The 27779-nt window shown below is 35.9% G+C and overlaps 1 protein-coding gene across 1 annotated transcript; it reads right to left on the bottom strand.

Annotated features, from left to right (window-relative positions):
* Positions 1-547: 547 nt before the first annotated feature.
* On the bottom strand, positions 548-27775 carry LOC110707939 (nuclear pore complex protein NUP205-like). Its single transcript, XM_021886025.1, has 45 exons — positions 27408-27775; positions 27207-27302; positions 26436-26510; positions 26210-26314; positions 25965-26075; positions 25499-25658; positions 22404-22489; positions 22131-22253; positions 21817-22044; positions 21658-21747; positions 20925-21086; positions 19674-19790; positions 19369-19575; positions 18995-19096; positions 18763-18906; positions 16384-16514; positions 16152-16271; positions 15285-15408; positions 14601-14798; positions 13929-14047; positions 13580-13730; positions 13379-13491; positions 13206-13287; positions 12885-12971; positions 12711-12788; positions 12098-12301; positions 10942-11034; positions 10738-10848; positions 10454-10600; positions 10077-10132; positions 9926-9998; positions 9605-9795; positions 9389-9515; positions 9213-9290; positions 7257-7421; positions 6375-6545; positions 6149-6286; positions 5330-5473; positions 4465-4587; positions 4237-4332; positions 3967-4104; positions 3767-3867; positions 1393-1512; positions 1179-1311; positions 548-779 (listed from the first exon to the last, which is right to left on the bottom strand). Exons 1-45 carry the CDS (start codon positions 27546-27548, stop codon positions 696-698), a joined length of 5643 nt encoding a protein of 1880 aa, XP_021741717.1. The 5' UTR covers positions 27549-27775; the 3' UTR covers positions 548-695.
* Positions 27776-27779: the final 4 nt, after the last annotated feature.

Below are 27779 nucleotides of genomic sequence, written 5' to 3'. Positions count from 1 at the left end.
AACGTTTTCGACTGAATTCTTCCGTCGGAACATATAATTTTTCGACAGATTCAGTTCGTCGGAAATTTGCGACGAAATTACGTTTAAAGTCGAATTCAGCTCCGACAAACAGAATTCCGTTGAAATTTCCATCGGAATAATGTCTTCCGACGGAATTTCCCTCGGAAAATGTCATATTTCCTACAATTTGGTTTGCGACAGAGGTATTCCGACGGAATTCCGTCGGAAGGCCTTTTTCTGACGGAATTTCCTATATTTCCTACAGAATATTTCCGTCGAAATTTAGCTGTTTTCTTGTAGTGTTAGACATAGTTTTTTCATCATGAAAGACATTGATTATATCGGCTCCACTTTCGACTAATCTTTTAATTTTAGAAGATTGAAATGCAACCTTCTTATCAACCTCTAATATTGCATTATCATAACATCTGATAGACATTGAATCGTACTAAGACTTATGTCTAGTGAGATTTTATTTTATCAGTACTTTTGTATATTTTTTATTCACCAAATAAAAAAAGAGAGCGCAAATGTGCAAAGTGAAGTATATACAAATTACAAACCACCTTTATAATCATTAGAAAGGCGTTCATTACTGTAGCCTGTAGGTCACAAGGGATACATATACTACATACAACAATAGATTAAAAATAATAACACCAAAAATCCTAACAAAAATCCGAGCTCGATAACAATCATGACGCCAGTTTTCGGATGGTCAATTCCTTAAGTGACGTTACTAATCTTCCGAACACCTTGAGACTCTGTCCAATCTTATCCTGCACCAAGAGAAGGAAAACCAATTCATGCGAGGTGAAATTTTTTAGTAGTAGCCCCTTATGTTTCCTATTTCCCTAATTTAGGTGTCAATAGGCGCAACATTATTTGAACATAGTTTGACAGCACCATTCAACTATAAAATACTTATATACAAAACAGTTTGGCAGTTACCCAATTAGATTTCCAGCAAAATTGACAAAGCTCAAAAGCATCAAGCAAGACTCAAAGCTCATACTTTGCAAAATGCTCAATAAAGACTCATCTACACCTTAACAGAGTGAGATGCTAATAATAATCTTTTATGCTGCAAGACTATCACAACTGCTTAACACTGACAAATCACATGCGAGTACTTGGATGATCAGGCAACGGTATCATAAAGATAACAGCAAGTTTACCTCGTTTAGCAATTCCAATCTTTCTAGGATGGGAAGTAACTTTCCACAAAAGGACGAGAGATCCTGTTTAGACTCCACATCTGATGTATATGTAATCAGCTTTGTAGTGTCATTCGTTCCAGCCATTAAAGAACTGTCATAAAGAAAGCCAGAACACATCACTTAGTCAAGAAAGCACAATACAATAAAAGAAGGGGTATGAGAGGAATCATACGTGTCCTGGAAATGAGCAAGGATCACATTCAGCATATTCTCTGCCAGTAGAAGCAATAGAGTGACCAGCTGATCTCGGTCACCAACTATTTGACACATCTCCACCATTGCAATATAACGTCTGCAGAAACAAAAAATAAGGTGAGAAAGCTTTAATCATGGACATTACCTGTTCTTATTCCCACATAAATGTTGCAGGCGAAAGCCAAGTACAGACCAGTATGGAAAGATTTTTGATTGGGGCTGGGTGGGGGGAAGAGGGGGGGAGTGCAGAAGTTTAAAAATAAATAGAAGATTGAAGTCGGTGATACAAAGATGTGTGAAAACAAGCCCAGAACAAAATAACCACATAAAGAAACGAAAAGAAATAGAATACTATCTTGGAGTATTTAACATCTAGTCTTGTATTACTACTGGCCTCCTGGGTCACCAATATGCATCCTAGAAAACAATTGACAGTGCAGCTCCTTTATATTCACATTTAAAAAAAAAAAAAAATTAATAATAATAATAATAATAAATAAATAAAGTTATTATTATTTATTTTTTTTTTTAAAAAAAACTTATTTAGATAACCATTTCCTGATATGTTCATTACACATTCATTTTTTACATGAATATCAGACACAAACGCTCATATTGCTAGCTAAATAGATGGGTTAAACACATATTAAACCATCACATATACCTGAACAATAGAGCTTTGACATCATTAATAAACAAGAGGCAAACCCAGACTAAGCCAACAGGTATGTCCATGTGTGAAAAGCAGGGCTCTAAGTAGAAAACTCATAGGGCACAAGTAAAATAACAAAATCTAAAGAGGACACACGTAGACTGTCTGACAAAACTCTAGAAACAGAAGCAACACCACCACCAAGAAAAAGTGGATCTAGTCTCTAGAATGGTATGGGAAGAATAAAATAAAGCAGTACACTTTTTCCACTCCGAAGATTAAAGTTTTATACTCCTTCGATTATAAAAAGTCTGACTCAGTTCTCGTTTTTTTAAGAAAGTTAAACTCAAATTAACTTATTTCTACTCTTGAAAATCCCATATTACCATGATTACACCCTTACACCAACTCTTTATCACATTCTTTTCACTCCATCATTCTCAGTTTAGTTTATCCACCTTTTAATACACCCACTTACATTTTTCAACTTTCCAAATAACAAGACTACAAGAATCTATAGTAAGTTAGTTGAACTACTACCTCCGTTACATATTAGTTGCAACTTTTGCCAAAACGGGTTGCTACACATTAGTTGCAACTTTCCATCTTTTTCTTTTTTTAGTAAGTTTTTTTCAATGAAAGTACAAAAATACCCTTACTAAAGATTTTATAAACACAATTAGTTACCCAAATCAGATTTCAATATTTCAAGTGTCAAAAAAAAAAAAAAAATCAGATTTCATTAATACCTAATCTAACTTATTTAATCACCTAATTAAATCAACAATCATAAAAAATAAAAAAAAATAATAAAAAAAACAATCAGCTTCCATCTTCATCTCTCACGAAATAGTCAGACCACCTCCTTTACCGTCGTCGTCGCCGTCACTGCATCTACCCACCATCAATGCGCATCACCAATGTCAAAGTCGTCATCGCCTCCTCCGTTGTTCCTCTCTCTCTCTCTCTCTCTTTTCTTTTTTTTTTTTTAAAAAAAAAGCAATTGTTTATATCTGATGGATTAAGGGGCGGGTAGGCTAGTTTGGGGTGGCTCGAGGCAGTTTCTGGGTGGATTAGGTTGAATGGGGGGTGGTTTCGGTGTGGTTCAAAGAGTGGGGGTAGTTTTGGGGCGACTTTATTAGGTGAGTGGGTGGTTTTGGGGGTGAGTGACGGTGGTTGTTCTAGGGTGGTTTTGGCTGAGAGGGTGAGGTTTCAAGGTGGTTTGAGTTGAGAGGGGGTAGTTTTAAAGTGGTTTGGGCTGAGAGGGGGTGGTTTCATGGTTGTTCAGGTGGAGAGGGAGTGGTATTACGGTTGTTCATGTGGGTGCTGGTTCGGGTAGAGATGGGGTGATTTCAGGGTGGTTCGGGTGGTTTCTGGGTGGCTACGATTGGGCTACAATGGTGTTGGTGGTGGGCTAGGTGCTGTTAGTGGTGGGCTCAGTGCTGTTGGTGGTGGTGGTTTCTAACTGATTAATTACCTTCACTTTCTCTCTCCTACCTTAATTACCTATTTTTTAATCAATTAATCTGTTATTATGAAATTTTGTCTTAAAATCCGTGTCGGGCTGAAAGTTGCAACTAATACGTAACGGAGGTAGTATTAGAAATGGAGGGAGTGTACTAACATAACATATAATTTCATCATTACTCTGTAGTTCATGATATCTACCAGAAAGAAGTTTAACCATTTCAATAGCTACCTTGTGTTTGTGTTGTCTGATGGTGAAACACGAGTCTTTTGTGTATAGGTATTGATTATGCCATCCACTTCTTGTCTTGATAGCTCATTTATATCTTGAATCTGAAAATCAACACAAGTCAAACAGAACAGCTAAATTAAATTTCAAAGGGGAGATTAGAAGAATTAGGAATCAAAGCAAGGCAAAGTATATGTTTCTACCTTGTTAAGCAACAGAGACTTCTCATCCGCAGCCCTTTCTAGAGCACTAGTTACAGTGTTGAGAAAATGGCCAAGCAATGCTAGTGTTGGTTGCTGCTTTCCACCAAATTTGTGGTATGCTGATTGATCATCTGAAACCTTTTTTTTTTTTTTTTTGGGGGGGGGGGGGGAGGGGGGAAGATTAAAACTAGTTAAAGATAATTAACAGACTACTGCACAACGATTATTACATTTTTAGCATATGATAATGAAAGCAAGATTTATGTCTACCTGCAACCTAAGGGATTTTTTCGTCACTTGGAAATACAGGTATGAACTGAGTCTGAAGCCTATATGATATTTCTTTAGTTCCGACCTCCTTTGGTTCTGAAAGAAAATTAAAATTAAACAACAAATGTAACATCAGAAATGACTCGACTGCATGAAAATAATTAAATAAGTAAATAGCAAAAACTACTCCATGGTAAAGCTTCAGATCAAGTCAGAAAGAACATATACCAAAGGAGACAGCCCAGGAGAGACAGAAGAAAATGATTCAGAGTCATGAGAGAACAGATCACACATCATCCTAAAAAGGCCTTGAACAAATCCAAACTCATCATTCTCCTCATAAGGCCAGACCTGTTTAATTTATAGAAAAATTATTTGCGAGGTTCCATCATATGTCAAAGCAAAATCAAGAAACATCAAATTTCAATATAAATAAATACAGAAATCCCATGACTTTTGCAAGGAACAAGACAAAGGATATACAACAAAACGTGGGCAATGGGTGGGAAGAGAGGGGAGGGGGGGGGGGGGGGATCCTGTGCTGCAAGTATTCTGAGCATTGCAAATATGACATAGTGGTTCATCTTATTGACAAATCACTTTCAAAACTAGATATTATTGTCAAGAGCAATACCCTCTACTAAATGCCATTTCTTCCATATTATAACAGTGGGCCAGTGACACCATTCTTCACATAAAAAGTATACCCGCGCTGTTAAGGCAATTTTGCATTCATCAACATAAAGTAAAAAAGTTATAACACTCAAAGAACAAAAGCACAAAAAATGACACAATGGGCACTACAGTAGCGAAGATACAATTGTTTTGACATGAGGAAGCATCAATCAAAACAAAAGCATCAATTAAGAAATGGTTATCTTGCAACACTAATTAAAAAGTGCAACCTTTCGTTTGTTACATAAGTATTTAGTAGTCAAGGCAAAGACCAAAAAAAATAAAAATTTGCCAAATGTTTCAGGAATATTATACACACCACTCAAGTAAAATCTTGAAGTATGAACGCAACTTTGTTCTGATTCGTAGTGCTAACACATTTTAGAAAAGCAACAATAGTCAAAAGAGAGTATTATACCTTACTTAATATGCCAACAGAAAGATTAATAAGCTCCATCATCAAGTCATCAACTTCAAAAATGTTTTCTTGCAAAGCCCGGTCAAACAGAGAAGGATGGGCTTTTACAAACTCGATGGCCTCACGAACGATTTTATTTTTCACCTATCAGAAGAGGGGGAAAAAGAGAGACAAGATAAATCTTCTGCATTGGCAAATTTTCTGAAATTTCACCAGTTATCAATTACCTACACGGCTACACACACCAGTTTAGAAAATACTCATCAAAGACCAAGGGCAACAGGCACAATTTTTTGCAAAGATGTGAAAAACCACTTGAAAAATACATTAACCAAGGCAGAAAATAAATGACCCAGCTTTATTAAAGGAAGCACATGATAAGGACAAGCTGTGGCTTGGTGTTGGCCGACAGATTGACGATATATTAGCTCCAGCATAAACTCCGAATGAGGTCTGATTATATTCAACAACCAATAAGTACAATTTTTACATTAGACCAAATGAGATCATTGGCACTTCAATTAGATCTATACAATGACATAAATAACTGCAAATTAGGTTAATAACTACTCTCATCAACCCAAAATAAGCGTCGGCCTTTAGCACGCATTAAGCAATCTCTGTAAGAGATTAAATTTTCAACTTTTACACTAACATCAACCGACTTTATAGTCTAGATCAGAAAAATATAAGTGCTACAGCTTAGTCTGGATAATACTGAATTGGATTTTTAATTGTATAGCAATCAGTAGACCAGCATGACTATCGACCAAATGCCTCGAAAAAGAAGTTCTAAGAAACATGACCATAATGACAAACCTCGAAGAATTCAGATGCGTCAACCAATGAAGTCAGGGATAACACCAATCTCAATACTGGAGCAACAATCACTTGTTGCTTGTCAGCGTTTGCAGGCAGTTCTCTTCCGAACCTAGTTTCCGCCCGCCTTAAGCTTCCCTAACACACAAATATTCCAGCCTTCCAGGTATAAAAAAAAAAAAAAAATCAAAAAAAAAAATCGAACAGTAAATAGAAAAGAAGATACCTTCAGGGGCATATATAGTGCTTTGCAAGATGCCAAATTCTCCAAGGTACCCATGGAGGACAAAACCTGAGCTCCAGCCTTTCCATACTTATGACTGATTCTTAACACCAAAGCAAGTTCAGCCTCAAGTGTACAGGCTCTCTGCAAAGTCTCCATAGTGCGTCGAACATCCTATAATAAAAGTGCAACAAATAGAATTATACGTGCATGTCCGTAAAAAAACGTCACATACAAGAAACAGCTCTCTGTCAGATGTATAGACATGGCTGATATCAACCAGGAACACACTTAATATATTTATAAAACCAAAATCATAGAAGGTAATTATATGTATAATACAGCTAGCAAGTTACAGAGCTCATACTCTAAACTAAGTAAGTAAATTTATAAATAAGAATAAGGAAAAGAACAAATTTGAGGGACCCAGATTTAGCCAAGTATCCACCAAACGTAATGTACAAATCTGCTTAGAACCTAAGGTCACTCCATACCATTTTCATTATCATAGGTAAGAAGCTTAACTGCAACCATTTTGAAAATACTCAGGATCATAGATATGATGTCCATGGCACAGATCAAAATTTCATATAGAGATAAACATAAAACTTCCAATCTTATCTTGTTATTATACAAGTTCTCTGGGAAACTCTATAAGCTTTTTACTCAAAATTAATACCATTAGCTGGATATGGCAGAACATAGACCTATATAAGTTATACTTTGTAAGTGGTTTGGAGTGATATACTTCTTTAGCAATTATCTTACTTGCAGCTTTTAATATTTCCAACAAATAATATTTCTTATTTTCCCTTTTCAAGTTCAGAGTGAGTTCATGGTCCATGCCATATAGTAGCCAAAACGGCAAAAAATAGAACTACAAACCTGATGAGAAAAGTTGCTGATGCTCATCAAGCAAGACCTCAGGAAACCTCTACTCTGAAGTTGGTTCAAGAAAAACTTCTCATGATCAATACATATTAGTGCATCAAGAACAAAATGTGATATAGTTTTCCCAGATTCACTGCCTTGGGTTGCATCTTTTATCACCTGCGGAGGAGGTTAACAGATATAGATCCATAATCAGCTAGTGATCCAATGCACTCAATCAAAACTCAGCAGTACACCAAATACACAAATTCGCTAAACAAGTTCCTTTATATTTGGTACCATTACCATATAATAAACGTTGCACCATCTACAAAAATATCAACTTTTACTCTCCATCTATTAAAAAAAAAACTCACTACTTTCATTAGTTTCTAATTCATATCTCTCCTAAAACAAGTTTATTCCCATAAGGAAGGGATTGGATACTTGAGCCATAAATATACTTGCTCCAGCTTTTAATACTTGCAACACTGAAAGTTGTAATATTACCCTTATTTAAACTCGTGGCCCACTTAATTATACTCTTAACACTCTCAACCCCATTTTAAGCGTATTAAATCATGTAAGACCCACTTTTCTTAAATACTACTTGTGTGTTGCAAGTATTAAAACATGAAGTAAATACATATTGTGGTCATCTACAAAGATTTTCTTCCTCCATTCCCTTCTTTCCAAGGTTACATGCTCCTGCACGCCCACTACCTACTTTCCTAGTGCCACTGTTGACTTTTGCCATCCAAGTCATCTATGGCCACCCACATATTCTTTTGAAATCTAGATTATCCCAACCCTCCACCTTCCTTACCATTACAAATATAGAGTTGACATCTTACAAGCCCAAACCAACGCAATACTCCTATCACCCTCAATATCCGCAATTTCAACTTTGCTCTGAATATTTACACTCCTAGCTTTATCCCTCATATCAATCTCAAGATACTTATTTATGCTACACTCCATCTTCTTATTATGTTGCCACCACATAATGCCAGTCTGATTTTATTTTTAATCTTAAAGGCACACTAAGATTGCACAGTAAGCCATTCACTGCTCTCAATTTGAACCACACAGACATTGTATCCCACCTCAATTATATAATTACCCACAGCCTACAATTACTTTTGCTGTATTCCCTCTATTAAACTACCGCTTTTAAAACCCTGCATCGAAAGTACTCTCCAGTGGATACACTATTGTTCTAACTTGATACTTATTAATGATTAAGGCACTCTCCAGAGATAAACTTAGGAAAACCTGGCCATCTTGATGCCTTCTTTAGTAATAACCTCAAGACACACCAAAAGAATCCATCATTCTTCTCTAGCCAAGTTTTAATCAATTGTAACATGTGGTCCCTTTTTCTTTACTATCCGAGAAAATGAAAGATAAAGAACCTTGACATCTTCATAAACAAATCACTCTTCACATGACAGTTCAGATTAAATCGGTGGTAAGGAAGTGAAATGTGACAATGACAGATGTGCAGTGGGCTGATTCAATGCATGACAACGTGAGTACAAAGCAGCATGACTTTAAATAAAAAAAACTTTGTCACATAACCCATTATTTTCAATTGTTCTTCTTAAAAAATTAAAATAAACTCCTTGTTTGGTTCACTTTAAAACCACTATTTTGAGAAAAGTTACATCAATCTCTTTAGAACTAAGGGAGGAAATTTAAGCACATATCTTCAAGGGATAAAAAAAATGTACTACAAACACAAACATACATGAAGTACACGATTTAATACACCATACTGAATCAATAACATCCTGTGAAGTTCATCCCAATTTCTTATACCTTGTTTTCATTTAACACGTCAAACAGTCCATTTATATACTTGTATGACTATGATTATGATTGGCTATGATACAATGAAAGAGCAACAATAAAAAGATCAGCCACAAGACTGTATGACTATGATTGGCTATGATATAATGAAGAACCCACCAAATCTAGAATAGCTTGAGCTTCTTTCCGCAATATAGAGAAATTTGACCGTGCCAGTTCTTCTTGCTCTTTGTCAATCTGGAAAAACACGAAATTCAGGACAATACCCATATAAAACATATTCGATCAGCATTTGCTATCTCAAAGACATGACTCAGATAATAATCACGTGTTACCTTTTCAAGGTCCATATCTTCACTGTCCTGATTGGTACCAAGTAGTAATTGCAGCATCCTCTTAGGTACATCTGGATCAAGCACATGTTGACAGTACTGGAAATAGCTCAAAAGCAATGCATACTGCCTGAATTTTATGTTTAAAAAAGAATAATCACAATCACAGCAAGCATAGCAACCACAAAAACAGCATCACCCACCGGAAAAATTACATACCTTCTTCTCAAGGCTTCTGATGAGTCATGCCTCAGAAGTGCCAGAGTAAGTTTAAATAATATAGAGAGACAAGCCCCATTTGATAATTGTTTAAACATTATAGCATCAAGGCATGTTACAGCATCTGAATTTAAACCAGCAGGATATAAATATCTATCATCTCGCAGCTTGGCCATACATGTAAGAGCAACCTAAGAATTGTGAAGTGGAAAAACTATCATCAATATGATATAAATTTCCTCAAGAAATACATGGATTTACATATGAACTTAAGGGATTTAGGCATTTAGCATTAATTATTATACTCCAAACTAAGAGTACCTGAGTTAACAACAGTGCCATCTTCAGAGAACAGTCGGGTGAAGCAGAAGCACTGATAGAGGCATCAAGCAATCTGCCAATACCAATAGCTCAATAAGAAATACAATATACCCATTAGGAAAATGTACACAAATTAAGTAGGCTTCCTTACTGAAACAAGACTTCAGTTCTATTTTCAAGGGATGACAATCTTCTTGAAGCAGAAATCTACAAGGCAAAAATATCATTAAAACCAATATTCAAGGAGATAAAACAGCAGTTGTCAGCATATTAAGGAAAATTTAAAAGGAAAATATACTCCCTCCATTCCTTAAGAAGTTCATTTAAGAGTATACACATACAATAGAGAGTTTTGTCATAGCATTGTCATTCAAAACTGCCAAGTAGAATGGAGTATTAATACTTTTATACACGCTATATAGAATTGGACATCTATGTGACAAAATATGACATCAAGAATATTAGTTGAAATGACAGATTCCTAATAAAATATCATATAAATAAGGGGGGGGGGGGGGGGAGACTGACCTCAACAATCTGGGACCAGCCGGTTAGCATATGAAGTTGGGCAGCCTGTTCCTCCAGATTTCTGTTGTACTTCCAAGCCCATCTAAGCAATTGTTGAACCATCTCTCGAAAGTCATTAAGCTCTAGTTCATTGCCAAAGGAACTCATCTGGCAAACAAAAACAAATTGCATATCAAATTATGAAAAGGGCATAAAAAGAAGAAACGAGAAGCTGAAACAGGTCTCAAATGATTATTTAACACACGCACAAAAACCCATGTGTGTGCCCTCACACTGTCACACACCTGCCAAAGTTTGTCTCGGAATGATGTAAGATTGATTAGACGATCACCTCGCTCTGAGTAATAGTATACACCATCCTTCTCAGAGACAGAACTTCGAAGAATCTCTTCGGCCTACAGGATAACAGTTACAAGTAATACACCTCAATATTATAATAAATGAGCAGATGTTGTGATGAAAAAGCTACTATCAGTTACAGGACTTACTAGCATGCTACATTTTGTATTAGATACAACTTGTGAATAGTCCATAGTGGCCTCAGGAGCTCTAAATTGAATGATATCAAGCAGCTCCAATGCCTGGCAATGTATAGGATACAATTAGATGTACACAACATAAAGTAATAGAAAAGCAATCTTTATTTCAGATAAGGGAATTTTTCATTGACGGAATTGAAAGAATGGTGCAATATTAAGAGAACAAAGAGTCCTCTAAAAAACTGGATATGCAAAAACCATGCTAGCCAATCAAACTGGATATCACTAAATTTTAGACAAGGAATCACACGGCATACCCACTGAAAGCATAACAATGACCCAAAAAACACCACTCTACCCACAGACCCCCCAACTAGAAGATCTGCTCCTGAATAACAGGATCAATTTCTGTCCACTCTCAACTCTCAAGGAACATACATACAAACAACCTCCACAGAGATTTACAATATGCTTCCCATCCTCCCATAACCAAACTAAGAAACCTAGAGACTAGAGAGGCTTCAAAAGAGACCTTAAAAGTTTGCACACACACACACACCCAACTGATCAACATTATAGAAAATAACCTATTCCACACAAAGAATGCCACAGCTTAAAGCACAAACTTATGGCTCCCACATAGCTTACAACCAAGGCAAAGAGCACATAATTAACATATTGGTTCCCCACTTTCTGCGAATCATTAATAGTTTCAAGTGTATCCACATATGAAGTTGTAATTGGAAATAGGAAAGGGAGTAGCAAGAGGCTTGTGCAGTAGTAACAGCATCCCATCCTTCTGAAGAGTGAAGACCACATCAGATCACTTGATGCCAAAGGGATTCCTGAATTAAAAGATTCTGCCATAGCATTCAACCACCTAAAACATTCTTAGACAATAAACACCATACTTTCTAGGCCACAACTCATACTCGGCCAGTTCGGTGATCTTCATGTCTTCCTCCTTTGAATTAATTTTTTTAATTTCAAAAAATAAAGGTTTTCTATACTTAAGAAACTAAGTAGAGCTCTCAACTCTCGTATTACATTTTTAGTAGCATACTTTATCTACATAATGAATTAACAGAGCAGGACAACAAAAACAGTTGAGCATAATACAGACCAATTGTAATACACCAAGCACACAAATGGCACATGCCCATACCTTGCTTTTACTGATTGTTCCAGTTCCAGTATTTTCTCTGTTTTGCAAAGCAAAGGAAGAAGCAATATCATGATCACCCTCCAGTTCGTTCATTTCTTGCCCAAACATATAGACAAGGATCTTGCGGCATGTTTCTCTATGGCTGGAATCAGTCATATCGCCAGAATGCAGCTCGACTGTCAGAAGCTTCAACAGCCAAGCTCTCTGCAAAAAGGTGACTAAGACTTACAAACAATGTGTATAACTTCATCGGAAAATAATAATAACAATTTTTTTTTATTTTAAAAGAAAAAAAAGAATACCACTTCTATCAGGAAATTTAGAACTCATCGTTCTATAGTTAGATGTCTAAAAATAAGAAAGAAATTATCTTTCTTTTTTTCAAGTTAAGAGCAACACAAATTTCTATTAATAGAAGTAACATATAACACACAAAATGGCCAACATATGTTGGAAAGTACTTTGACACTGAGACTTATCTTCCTTTTTCAAAGATTCTACTTCCCTTCACATACAGATAAAGCAGTAGTTCCTAAATAAAATAGAAGCACACGAGGAAACTGGGTAAACTTCACAAGGAAAACATCAATCAAATGGTTTACAGGGTTAAAACCTGATGAAGTGAGCTCGTTCGTAAAGCCTGGGCACTGTTCTGTTTAGGCAGTGGAGCAATGCCAATCGTCTCCAAATGCTGCATATGTTAAAAAGATGCTTACCAATACCAAAATGTAATATTTTGCTGAGCAGCCTTGAATAAAGAAAATGGAAAGAAACTTTGAATGGATACCTTGACAAAGAAATGATATCTCTTATTACTCAATAGATCCATCATTGGACCAGATGTAAGTTCATCAACACATAACTCATAAAGAAGCTGCAGAAAATAATTTATTAAAGTTAAAAATAAATCAAACAAGGAAAAAAAATAGGTCAGGGATTTAAGCAATGCACTCAAGAACTCATTATCATGGTACAACATACCACTTTCAAAAGGTAGCAAGTATTTTTTGAGAAAGCAGCAGCGTAATTTCATGAAATAGTCCTATAATGCTGCTAATGTCTCAAGACTAGTATTGGTACTTAGAAGCTATCTAAATAAAAAGCTAACCTGAAATTCAAACTCATGAAGCAATGCATTTACATCCGGCTTCAAAAATTTATCCAACATATCAAGAATAACCTTTAAGCAACTGTGTATCACAAATCAGTACAGAGATGAGAAAACTAATAAAAACCGAACCACCAATACAATGGATTCACATAAACCTAAAGTCACCATACCTGTAATTAAATCTTGGCTGTAAGACTGTACGCTCAATCGGGGTATCTAGATCAAATTTAAGTAGCAAATGAGTCACATTTGGCGCTGGCCTGCTGATATTGTCAATTAGAAGCTGTAAAAAAAATGAGATGATATCAATAGAAAGCCACATAACAAATTTTTACAATAATATAAGCAACTCACAAACAATACTCTAGCACCTGGAGTATAAGCACACCCAGATCATCACTGCTATTATCCACAATCTGGCTTTCTTGTGCACGTATCTCCAGGCAGGAAGCATAATCCTCTACCAAGGAGCTTGCAGCATTAGATTTCAGCAGTAACTGAACAAGCCCAACCATACGAGAGCTGGCAAAGATAAGGACAGAAGACATGACTTAGTTTCCATTTTAAGTACATTGAATGTATAATAAAATAATCCACAAGCAGCATTCACTAATGTTTAAGAACGGTTATCAGTTATAGCTGTAAACAGCCTCAAAAACAAAATTCAAAACTTTTACAGATTAAAGAATATTGAGGCAGAATGATACATAAAATGGATACCTCAAAGAGCTCATGATTTTGATTGAGCATTGTTGAATAAGTGGCTGTAGATCATATCTCACATACTCTAACAAAGCTACAATTTGATTATGATCTTGTGAAAGAATCACATCCAAAGGCTGTCAACAGAGAGACAAGGTGTTTTAGATCAGTAAAGACAGGAATGTTCTAGGCAATTTCTACCTGCCACAAGCCAAACAATGCACACTTCTCACAGAAATAACAATATTTTAAAGCCAGAGCACTCATTGGAAAGTAATCAGATTTCCACCAAACATACAATGTATAACTGGAAAAATATTTTCGCATTAAAATCAAGGTTACTAGTAGATTATTTTCCCTACAAAAGAATACAATAACTATCATGACCAAGCCCATTATTTGCAATTTTTTGGGCACACACACACACACACACAAAAGGCGAGGTTACAATCACTGTTAGAGCTTAGGGCAAAGAGAGATTTATAAGGACGCAGCCTCATTTGTAACTAGTAACGGGGACTTAATAGAGAGTTTGCTATGGAAAACAATTATACAAAAGGTGAAATATCTTACTGTCTAAAACAGTTATGGAAGGAAAGAAAGTAAGAAATTAAATAACAAAAAAAATAAAATAAGAAGACAAATTATGAAGTAGCACAGTTCCTTAAGTAGACAAATCATATTAATCACCTGATAAAGAGGGCGCCAATAATCGGCAAGCTGTATGTCCTTGCCTAAAATAAGGATTATAATCTCCAGAGACAAATTAACTGCTTTCTCCAAAAGGTCCCCATATATTTGGCTAGTGCGTTCAGTGATGATAGCATTAACCCCAGGTGAGAGAATACCCATGATGTTTCTAAATACTGTCTTGCCACTCATGAAGTCCTACAAAAATAACACACAGAAGATATCAGTCAGAGATACCATTAAAATGTACGCACTAAACATCATCACTTTCAACTGACAAGGTAGCAAGTAACTTATGATTCACTGGGTATTTCACATTACAAGAAATCGCCAATAGGGGTTTTCATCCATATCTAGAACAGTAATAACAAACTATGCCTACTAACAAGTCACAATAGCCTTACATATTAATCAATCAGGAGTTTAAACATGTCACATAATCTTAACAAATATTATTACTTGACAAAAAATATTGAACATGTCACGTATTTATTAGGAAATTGGGGTTCCCGGCCTTAATTTAGTATAGAGCTGCAAAACTTCCATTGTTTCAACATTATGTTCAACTTAAGTAAAATAACTTTTCAAATTAAAGTAAATCAAAACAATACTGGCCGTCCACCATAGAAATAAACCTTAACATTGAAATAATGAAAAAACATGAAATCAAAACAGTTTGCATACCTTCATTAGCTCAACCACAGGAAGATGCAGTTGGTGTTGAGCAGGCTGCTGAACTGTAGAGAGCTGAGATCGGTCAACAACACTCTCGATATCCTCAATTGTTATCTCATATGTAGTTAGTATCCTGCAGAAAGAAACCATTACTTAATACAGTGTATATATTACCCATCAAAAATCTAAAGAAATTTGATACTTCCTCTGTTCCTCAAACAATGCACCACAGGGGAAGTGAATAATATTTTAGGTAGTGGGAAAAGATAGAGAGAAAAAAGAAACATAAACTTGCCCATGTGATTGCGGGCATAAACTAAAGCAACAAGCATTAAGATGTAAGGTCATGTCGGGTATTTGTGAGTAAAAAGAGATATATCATATTTGTTCACCTAAAATTAGTTGTCAAACTTCCTTCAAAGGTAAATGGGGCAATATTATGAGAGTGGATGAAGTTATTAAAAAAATTATTTTAAAATCAAAAACATAGCTACAGAGTTTTCTCACAGAACAATATTACCTCTGTTACACAATAGATACAACACTTTGACTTTCTTCCCTAGTCAACAATGTGACTTTTTGCTCTACTCATTAATTAACTTTGACTACACTTTTATGTATATATAAAAGTTTAATATATATATGTAAAATATTGTTAGATTGGTCTAAATGTATATTATCATATATAAGTTTTAAAAATTAATTATTAACTAATGTGTATACAAAATTTAATGGTCAAAGTATTGTGCTGGAAAGTAAAAAGGTCAAAAGAGTGCATCTATTGTGAAACCAAGGCAGTACGAATGAAGTAGACATGCATAAATAAAGGTCATATAAGTAAGGATTTAAAAGGAATATTTAGTATACAAAACTCACATTCGAAAATGATGAAGACAAGCAACTACCAACTGCCACTTTTCAGATAGATCGGCATAGGCCCTTTGTGGAAAAGGCCCAAAGACCTGATCATAAATGAATCTGAATATACCAAAGAACCTGCAGACAGTAACAATCAACCAATGCGTAAATCTAAAAAGATAAATTGACTTGACCATTCCAGGTTAAGAGCAACACACTATTTGCCAAACAAGGGTGGAAACGTAATTACCTACGACCTCCATCACTAAAATCTTTTTCTTCAGCAATCAGAGCATTCAAAAGATTAATAAATGAAATTGTGGAGGGGTAATATTCTCTCCTTGCCTCAATTTCATTTAACTCAAACTGCATATCATACACCTGCAAATGACAATTACATTTTTAATCAATTCTATAATAATAGAAGCTGTCAGTCTTACCAAAATCCAGTCAAAAGAAATAGACAAATTGATCAAAACACTTCGTAGATAAAATGATCAAAACACTTCGCACAAGAAATTGAAATGGGAAGGAATCATATCCATTCATTTTTTAATCAATGGCCACTACGGAATACATGCAATTCACTTTTGTGCATATTATTTAGGCCTGATATACAGACTGGTTTTGGGAAGGAAAACTAAAATAAGGGGTATTAAGTGACATTTGTGGCCTGAAAAAATATAGCAAAAGACCTTGACTCTTTATGATATTATTTTATTCCAATTGGACCTATTCTGGGTCATCTAGCCCACCTTTGTAATTTTCATGCAGTAAAATTCTTACTCTCTTAAAGAAAACATGTGAAGGGAATGATGTCCTACATGTGGTAGTCAAATAACATGAAAGAAAAAAGCAGTGGGGGTTGTACTTAGAAATGTCTGTTTCTTTAGATTGTTTCATCCATTTAGTTAGTCTTTCATAATATTAATCACCGTGGATAGACGTGTATTTGATGACTTGAAGGGATACTGCATTTTTCCCTTCAGTAAGTTTGATGCTTTAATAGGTAAGTAGATTATAAAGGGACACCAGAGGGGTGGCCAACCCTAAACAGAAAGGAGGGCTAGAATAAATATATATTCTCACACCCCAAATTATAGACATCTCCATATCACATGTTTCAGCAAGGTAATAGCAAAGTGACCAACAGAGAACACCCCAAATTATAGACATCTCCATATCACATGTTTCAGCAAGGTAATAGCAAAGTGACCAACAGAGAACACAATCACATTGGCAACATTCACCAGCAGACTTGCAGGCCAATGGTATGAGAGAGAGACAGTAGTCCTACAATGCTACACTCAAGGGCCCTGACACTTCTGTTCATAGCTAGAGGTAGTTGTAATAACGTTGCTGGCTCCTAGCGCCACTAAAATCTTATATATTTCCCATGATCAACCTTTTACAGACAAATAGCCAGTTGTTCTCACATTCGTCTCACCTAGAAGTCGATTACAGAGATCTCCTCACCACTTCTGAGAGTAAAACATGTCCAACTGTCAAGAAGATGCTCTGGTTGCTGGCTACTCGAATGGTTTAATTGTCACTCATGGGGGAATGATGGTCACTGTATGTTACTTTTCCTAGGGGTTATGGGATAATTCCAAATTTTTCCTTTGATTTCTTACTTTAGAAAAAATCTTGAGTAGTTTAGTACATTTCTTTGTCAGACTCCAAAAACACAAAAAATTTGAATGTTTGAACTGCCGGATATTTAACTTGTGGTTTTCACTTGCCAAAAACCCAAATCGCACCAAACCTCTATTTCCACATATTATTAATAGCTAAGATTTGAAGCGGGTAAAAGTGTTTGTATCAGTTTCATTTGGATAATCTTAATGCTGATCAGAACCTAGACGCACACAAAAAAGGGCTTTGTCTTAGAATGTGTGTATCCTTTTGTTAAAAAAGTGGATCATAACAGCAGGCTAACAGCTGAAAGGAAAACAAGCAACGAGGTGTCTTCTTAACCAAAAAAATAAAAAAAATAAAAAAAATAAAAACTAAACTAAAATTAAAGGCGACCCCAATATCTTTTGACCTACACAACCAAGTAGCTATTGAATGCCCCGTACGCTTTAGCCCATGAAACCGCTATAAATGTGACTTTATGCCGCAACAGATCAGAAGACAAAGAAATCTGGATTTATCATGTGTTTTGCTAGTGGATTAACGGGGTACCACTTGTCCTTGCTAATTGCATTGTGATACGCCAACTTATATATGAGGTTGTGACAAGCTTTTTTGCATCATTGGCTTTAAGTCGGCTACCCCGTCAAAAATATCAATCCTTTTTCATATCCAATATACGAAATCTGCAGAATGTATAGGGGACGGAAAAAAATCCCAATTTTTGTTTGTTCGTGCATTCAAGGGGATTTGGTCTTAACAGAATTTTCAGGCATCATAGCCCCCACCCCCCGCCACAAAGAGAAAATGTGCCCAGAGTAAGCAATAATGTATGCAACACTAGCAACTTTGCTAACTAGTAAATGTTCAACGAATTTCAAACAACACAAGATTGAGGCCAGTTACTATAGAATGAATTATGCATAATGCATTGATGACTTGGCAATAAGAAAATCACTTTAAAAAAAAAAAAGAAAGAAAAAAAAAAGCTAACCTGGGTAGACATTGGTTGTGCAGTATTTACAACTTGGGGTCCAACTACAACTGGCAGATCATACTGCTCAAGATAGCCCCAAATAGTGTCTTTCATCAATGGAGAAACTTGGATAAACACAGCTATAGCATCCCTCAAGGCACCCTGGAAAGACAAGAGATGTCAACTATAAATTGCAGAAACATCAAATTTTGCTCCATTATTCAAACAATAAATGGTGAAGTGAACCCACCTTGAGAAAAGGAGGCACATTTTCATAACTAAGGAGCTTAAATAATGGCTCAATATCAGTAAACCAGTTTTTCCTGTCAATGGGATTTCCATTTTCCACAACCTGCAGTTGAAAAAACTCCATAAATCAAGTCTTTAGAGTCAGAGTATAATATTTCTTGGTCCAGAGTTAAAAGAGACTTTGTAAAAACACTTCTCCAACAAGAAAAGAACATTTAAATCAAAAAGAAATGAACTATCTTGCAAAAAAGGAAATCAAGAAGTACAATCCAATTTCTTTTATGCTTCCACTACAGAGATTAACATGGAATGATAATTAAAAAAGTTCCAACTTTGTAACCATGAGAAAAATTGTTTGGATAAATGACAACAAACCTTTCGAAGAACAGTCAAATATGCAACAAGTGCTTTAGCATCCCCTTCTGGAAATTCTGGCAGCAAGGAACCAGTGCTCTGAAGAGTCTGCTTAAACTTATCCGCATAAATTGACAAGCAATCAAACAAAGTGCTCCAAGAAACAGAACGGAAAGTTTTCCCCTGAAGCAGCTCAAAAACTTTTGACGAACCCTCTTGACTGCAAGCCTGCAAAAAGGGGTCAAAAAACCAAGACTTGAAAATAAAATTAAAAAAAAAAAGAAAGAAAGGATAGTGCAAAAGAAAATAGCAGTCATTTCACATACCAAGGCGCCAAGCATTTTTAAAAAAGCAACCAGCGTATGAAAATTACTGTGATCTTCCCCAGCGAAGTTTACAAAGGTCCACAGAACATCATTTCCAGACAGCAATTCCGGTTCTTTCTGAAAAATATCAAACAATTGCAGGAATACTAAGCAAGCACCATCCGATGAAATCAGTTTCCAATAATTAAATAATGGTGAAAAAAAAAAGATAAAAGGAATTGGAGAATTTTAACCATCTTCAGACTGAGACATACAGAACATCATTAGCCTGCCAAAAACCTAACTACTAAGAACTAAGACTACTAACTACCACAGAAAATAAAATGCATGATAATTTTAGTGTTGTTACCCTAGCCTTTCAACAGCTAGGCATATACCAAAGCCAACCCATTAACTCAACATAGTGCAAAGCTTACGAATCAACATTGCTACTAGATTGGTTTTGGCCAAATCTAATACTACAACAACAGCAAAATCAAAGACTTAATCCTCGAGGGGATCAGCCACATGAACCAAGAATTTCTTTCCTATAGTAGTCGACCAAGATCATTTCCCTCCAGGCCCATTTATAACAGTGATCAATGCTCAAGTAAGCCCACTTCCTTAGTATCATTCCTAAATCCATCAAAGTCATCTTTGGCCTCCCTACTTTCCTTCAAATGCATCTTCGAGTCTTCATCTTACATGCCCAAACCAACATAATCGATTCACCCCTTATCTCATACTTGATATCCATAACTCCAACTTTTCACTAAATATCCTCATTTGGTATTCATAATATCATTCTTCAAAGGTGCTCCCACACATCAATCTCTACTCACGCATTTTTTTACTCCCATCTTTCTAATATGATCCTTTGTAAACGATGAGTCATATAATAACTTTGCTCCAACAGTCTGACCGTAGAATTTTCCCTTTAACCTTAAAGGTATACTACTCTCACCCAATAACACCCCTGTTGCTGCACTCAATTTAAGCCACCCGGACTTCATCCTCTAAATCACATTTTACCCAGATTTAATCCTCTCAGCAATGAAAGGACTTAGGCCAAGCTGGTTTGAACAAACCACATTAGACCAAAAAAAAAAAAAAAAAAAAAAGGATTAGAAAAAGAAAAGGAAACCATCTGCAGTGCATCAGTAATGTCTCATGCATTCCCAGCCAGAGGATTATGTATCTCACAATATTACCACACTAGTAGTCAGACGTAATCTGCCTTTACTTGGCCATCAAAAAAGTGAAGCGGCATACCTGATAAATCTCACTGATAAACTCCAACAAGGAAATAAATGGTTGACGATCAACTTCAGCAGCATGATCAGCATTTATGTTGTCCAAGTGAGAAAAGCCATGAGGTCCGCCCATGCGATAAGGGCTTAGTGTAGTCATAACCTTCTCTTTGACCTCTTTTACCTATAAAAATCAGAGATAGAAATTATGTTACTTTGACTCTTCATTAGATCGTGCAAACCAATGAAGAACACAAAAACAATTTAATGAGGCCAGGGAATCCTTACACTATATTTGGATAAAAAATAGTGAAGGGAAAGGGAGGGGAAGGGAAAAGAGGGAAGGGAAAGGGAGGTGATGGGTAAGAGAGGTGAACTTCCAATTCCCTTTCAAATCTTTCCAAAGGGAACTTGATTTTTAATGGGGGAGGAAAATGGGTCCTTTCAATTCCCTCCCCTTCCCTCCTTGTATTAGATATCCAAACAAAGGATGATGCATCTCTCCTTTTCTTTTTTCTTCCTTTCCCTCCATTTCTCTCTATCCAAACATAGTGTAACTCATTCACTTCAATTTTCAACCACATAATACTACACAAAAAAAGTACTAGGATAAAATAAATAAATTATTTAAAAACAAAAGAATGTTAAGAGGAGAGAAAATTTTGTAATGTATGCTCACAAATGGGTTTAAGATCAAAATTCTCAGTACAGGCAAACATATCAGCCTCAAATGTTAAATAATGAGTTGAACAGACCTTGTCTCTAGCAAGTGGTTCAGACAAGAAGATAGTCATAAGCTTGTGAAGATAAGCATTGTACATATAAGTCATATCTTCATCATCATTCTGCAGACAGAAAAACACAATTACGTCCTCAAAAATTAGCCCAAAACTTACAGTCATCTTAAGAATTACCTGATAAGCAGCAGTTCGGAGAACTTTTTCCATGAAAAACTGGAACACGTTGTTTGAGAAAATGACTTCCAAGCAAGAGCTAATATTCTGCAAGTCTTTGGACGAAGCACTGGAGATTGTATCCCTTGTTGCGACCCCCTCTTGAACTAACATCAGATGCACTGACCATGCCAGTCTTACGCAGTCAACAAATCCGCTTATATTTGGGTCGTTAACAGGAGCCATCACCTAGATATTTTAAATCATTAAATAGAAGATTATAACATTTTATATTACTTAAACCAAAAGGCACCTATCTAACCAGTGGTTCTTACAATATCTTGAAACTCTTGTCTGAAGGAAACATCACGAGAAAGGACAGACACTTTCTCTGGAACAGTGCTTAGAGCATCAGAAGTGAATGCAATTACAAGAGAAAAAAGGATGCCATATGTGATCTGCACGGGCAAAACAAGATCCAAATTAAATGCAGCACTATAGAGCAAGGAGGGACTGCAACAGAATTATTAGAAAATAGACAAAATAAATTAATTAGATTCCAGAAACACAGAAAAAAATATTAAAAAAAAGAGACTACAAATATATACCTGATATTTTGAGGAGTCAGTGCAGCCGTTGAGTTCAGCAGCACTGTCTTTCAGAGCTGAGAATATATCCTTTATATCTTTGGGGCCTAAACAAGATTAAAATCACAGTTTAGGAATGCAGTATCTAACAACCTATCAAATGAAAAACATTTCCAAAATTAATAACAATTTTATAAAAATAAAGGAATGATCCCAAGTTAAAGCAATATTCTCAAACAACGCTCACGTAGTCGAGTTTCAAAATTAAGATATTGGCCAATAAAAAATATCTATCCCCAAAGGATCATATTCAGACAGGGAGTTAACAGCGCTTAAGCCAAACTTTTAAAGAGGATTATAGATTGTAGTCACAACACCACCCACTTTCTTCTCTCTCACACTTTCTACCTTATCCCTGAAAACCCCTCCCTACATCCTCCCTTTATTCCTCGTCACCCACAGCAGTATCTTATAAATACCTGTTCCCAGCATGGAAAAAGATAGGCTAGATTTAAGACTTCCGTGATTATAACTGGCCACAGGTTAACAATCAAAAACCAACAAGACCAAAGCCGGCTCCATAGAGTCAATTTTTTTCTACCACCATGGATATAAAGCCAAAGGTTGTAAGAGAGTTTTTGTGTTGGAAACCAAGGAATATATTTATTGCAGTTCACTGCGGATGAGAACAGGGAACATAGGGAGGAAACTCAGATTTTTCCATTGATCTGGCAACTAAACCCTTGTTTTTTATCAATGTATGAAACAACTAGAAAGTATAGCGCACCTACTCAAATAAAAAACCGATCCTTCAGCACCTTTTTGTACCTCTTCAAAGTATAGCATACTTACTAAAAATAAAAGCTGAATGCCTCGGGTGCCTCAATGAAATTGCCTCGCCTAGACCAAAAAAAAAAAAAAAAAAAGTGCATATCCCCAGCACCTACCATTTATACATTATTTCAAATATTATATTTAGTAGAGAGGTGGGTTGGGAACTGCAATATAGCCTGCTATAGTAAGGAAAAACACTACAGATAGATGAAAATTGTTTGTTTACATTGAAAGCCAGTATGATAGCAATAATGCAGCAAAGAAGAAACGGTATCCAAAAAAAATATTACAAAAGTTGCATCCAAAATTTTCAGAAAAAAAGTTTTTTCATGATGTGATAAAAGGCTAAAGAGATTTGTGCTTGATGTAGCTGGCTCAATTGATCTCTGTGTTTGGACTTTTACTCTAGCTTGCAGCAAACTTGTTTTCTTCAAATGAAGATGTTGGGTGCTTTTCCTAATGCCCTTATCTATCTTAAAAACTTTCACAACAATTAGATTTTTGGAAGCTACCATTATTTTGGTGGTGGAATGGAATTAATGACATACAAAAGAAGTGGATGGTGACAAGGACCAATGGCGAAAATGGTGAAAAAGATGAAAGAAAACAGAGGATTGGGGGGGGGGGGGGGGGGGGGAGGGGTTGGGGACCATAATTTTTGCTAAGCTGCTGTTACATGAATTCGTCAACCCTGCATTCATAAAGTTATTTGTCAACTTTTCCCACTTGAGAATTAATTTGAGAATCTTCAAGAAATGCGGGTCATTTTACTTCACTCTAAGTCTCTAGGACACTTTACAAAAAAATATTCCAAATAGTTTAAACATATGCACTCGAAAACACATATAAAACCACACCAAAATGAGCGAGCTAATAACTTCATCATACACTCATTTTTCAATCCCTAGACATTAAAAATTCTTGAAAAATAATGAGAAAGTTGGGGGGAATTTTATTAATGGAATTAAAGATACGTAAAGGGATTTTAAGACTTCCCTTTCTCTAGGTGTTTAATCCCCTTTTACACTTTGCTTTCATTCACTCACTTCCCCACCACCATTGGCGGAACTAGTGTATGACCTGGTAGGGCACGTGACCTACCACTATATTAAAATTCAGCTTTTTTTTTTTATTTTTGCTTTGTAAAAAAAATAGTTGCTAATTTACATTGTAATTTCTATTTTAATTAATTTAATTTTTAAGATTGTTCTTAGCCAATTGTATATGCTCTTTTGGTTGCTATGATTGTTTGAAAATGGTTGTTGATTGTTGTATTTTTTTTTTTTTTCTTTGTAACGGTAAGATTTTAGTACTACGTGTGTAGAATTGTAGGTTTGTGTGACAAATTTGGCTTATACGAAGGATAGCTATTTTGATATATTAACTATATTTATGCTATCTAATTAAACTTGTGAAACAAATTTCGGAATATGAAGGATGAGTTATTTTAATATAGTTAAAGCATTAATATTAGTTGTTGATTAATACACGATCGATGGTGCCATACCATTACTAAAATCCTAGCTACGCCACTGCCCACCATCCTCTCTCTCTCTCTCTCTCTCTCTGGATACACCATATTGAGATATCAAAATTTATGGTTAAAAAAAAATGACAAAACCTTTGTCACAAGCAATTCCTATCCCCATCCATAAAAACCATTACCACCCACCAAAAATTAACACAGACACCAGAGTAGTGGAGATGGACCCACCTTATCTGTCAAAGTTGCTCACTAGCATGTTGGAGATGGAGTGTGATTCATGCACTAATCCTAAATAAAATCTTGTAAAATCTCAGTCAAAATCCTCCATGAATAAACCACGTATCACCTGACTTCTCCACTGATATCAAATTCCCAGCACCATCTTCCTCCATGAACCCAATAACCACCCCCCCCCCTCTCCTACTCTTTAGACCAATAATACCATCTGTTTAGTGTTTACCCACAAGACCAAGGCTAGAAAAGGAGGGAAAAGCACATATATTCAGAATATCTAGAGGCACTAAATTTGAACAGATCATTATTGGATCCTTATTATATAGGGAAATGGCTGAAAATGAGGGGGATCTGCATATTCTATGACAGGCTGATAGCAGAACCTGGCATGTGTTAGAGTCCATGATTATGTCAACTTTACCATAATGCACCAAATCAGCAAAACAAACTAGAAAATAAGAGACTGAATACATTTGTGCTACCGCACATATCAGATGGTCGAAGAATTCCTAGAGTTCAATAATCATAAGTACAAGTAATCAACAACTCTCAAGACACTTACTTGTGCGCACAACCAGAGCAGACAGCACAAGGCAGTGAGAGAGGATAAGTCTTTCCCGGCAAACAACTGCTCGTCGCTCCACAATAGCACCACGAGCATCAATGATATAACGCTCTGCATTAGGACCTCCTAAACCAGCTGGTTCTTCCCAATTGAGTTCCTAGATACCAAAAATACAACAGGAAGTTACTAGAAGATCTTAAAAAGAAGGAAGCTTGCATTATTGATGCAAACATTCTCATAAAATTATAATACAGATATGCAACCATACTACTCATTCCTACTGTTACATAAGGTCATTTACATAGGGTATATGTTATCAGAATGTGCCTCCTACTCAACAACACAGCCATTCATACATTTTCATAATCTTAGTTTCAAGAACCGAGTACTGAGATGATATCAAACTCTATAAAAGGGAGCTGAATAGTGGTACAGTGAAGAGTGAATATAACACATGGCCAACCTTTATTAAATTTATCAATCGTTGTCTAAGCCCAGCATTTAAAAGATCCTCCAAATATTTTTGAATGTCAGCCACCAGATCCCCTTCAAGATCCTGGTCAAGCACAACAGCCTGCGGAAACAAAAAGTAAAATGATGATCAGTAAATGGGAAAAACAAAAAAATTAAAAAAATAAATAAATAATAAAATAAAATAAAATCCATCAGAGGCAAACGACATTATGAAGATAATAGGAAATGTTATACCCTTAATAGAGTGTACAAAGCTGTGATTAGATCTCTTCTTTCTGTATACCAGAGTCCAGTCGCTAGACGTAATATTTCCAAAGGTTCTCGTCCTAACAAGCCCCACTGAGAGAAAGAAGTGTGCACATTAAAACCAATAAGTGCACCTGATGTCAATTTGCTAGTGTAAGACATAATTATGCACCAAGAGACAAAAAACAATAAGAGAAGAGGGGCACATCTGTACCTCTTGGTTTGCAGAAACAAGCAACCGCACACAATCAATTTCATTGAGGTGAAGATCATCACTCAGTTTCAGAGCCTAACCATCCATCAAAAAACAGTAGCATTTAAGAATAGGGAAGAAACAAAATACGATAAAGTTACAGGATACAGATTAAAGAAATTCGATATCAACCACTTATAAAAATGAATCCCTCCAGTACATCAAAAAGCCTCCTTTTGAACCCCTTTCGAACAGAATTTCTCAAATAATTGGTGATAAAGCAGCTAAAATTTCCTGACAATTTCCCAAAAAAAAAAAAAAAAAAAAAAAAAAAAACTTTTCCGAACTCCTCATAAATACGGTTTTCCAAGGAGATTGTTGATACTTGTTAACCTACTCATACACTCTCCTCATTACTCAATCTCAGTAAGAGGCATTTTAGAATACCTAATAATAAACCATCACTAATTAAATAAAGGTGACAACTTTTCCCGAACTTCTCAAAACAGTTTAATACGATTACTGTTATTGCACCAAAGAGTATACACATGTAAAGTCTTAGGTCAATTAGGTGTTCGTGTAAGAGTAATTGCCAAGGCTCGATAAACAACTGTAATTAACTTAAACTTGCTCACTGTCACATTACTCCAATAGAAAAATTCAATCAACCATTTTCGAATATAACAGCTCATTAGTCTACTGCATAAAACTACTTACTTAAAACCCTCACATTAACACCAAAAAGCAAGTAATTCAGCAAACAAAAATGTAGCAAAACAGCGAAAAGCTTACAAGATGAACATCCTGATCGTCCAATGATATCGGCGGGGACGTCGGCAACCGTACTTCCTTCGACTGCACCTCAGTTCGATCCGCTGGTCGAGGAGGCTAACAAATTAAACCACAAAAACAATCAAATTCAACAAATAAACATCAAAATTGAGCAAAAAATACAAAAACAAAATTAAATTCAAAAGGCAATAGAAATATTACAGGATAAGAGAGGAGGTTTTGGAGAGAAGAGAGAGAACTGCGAACGGCGTGCATAAGCTCAATACAGTCGGAAGGAGAAGGAGGAGAAGAGCTTAGAAGTGTCGATTCGATTGTGGAAAGGAGTTGTTTAGGAGACACCATTGTTGGAGCTTGGACTCTTGGAGAAATTGCAGAAACCCTAGAAATGGTGGTTTGAGGAAGAAAGGGTTTTAGGGCGGGAAAATTGGGGAGAGTTTTAGGAGGAGAGAGAAAATGGAGGAAGAAGGCGAAAGGTGTGTTTATTGGGAGTTTTAGAGAGAGTGAAGTGCAGTTCAGAGGTTTGTAAAACCCCGGTAAAGCCCTTCCTTCGTTCTGAAGAGTCTGGTCTCAGAA

The sequence above is a fragment of the Chenopodium quinoa genome, unplaced genomic scaffold, assembly GCF_001683475.1.
Source record: "Chenopodium quinoa cultivar QQ74 unplaced genomic scaffold, ASM168347v1, whole genome shotgun sequence".
In the NCBI taxonomy this organism is placed as follows: domain Eukaryota; kingdom Viridiplantae; phylum Streptophyta; class Magnoliopsida; order Caryophyllales; family Amaranthaceae; genus Chenopodium; species Chenopodium quinoa.
Note: the sequence above shows the minus strand (reverse complement) of the source record. Positions and strands in the feature narration are given on the sequence as shown.

What these genes read in the sequence shown, in the direction of transcription:
- LOC110707939 (XM_021886025.1), bottom strand. Translation starts at nt 27,548, where the DNA reads ATGGTGTCTCCTAAACAACTCCTTTCCACAATCGAATCGACACTTCTA. An exon ending in GAACAATCAGTAAAAGCAAG is followed by an intron (nt 11,035 to 12,097) that starts GTATGGGCATGT and finishes ATACATTGCCAG; the next exon opens with GCATTGGAGCTGCTTGATAT. An exon ending in TCAGACAACACAAACACAAG is followed by an intron (nt 1,513 to 3,766) that starts GTAGCTATTGAA and finishes TTGTTTCTGCAG; the next exon opens with ACGTTATATTGCAATGGTGG.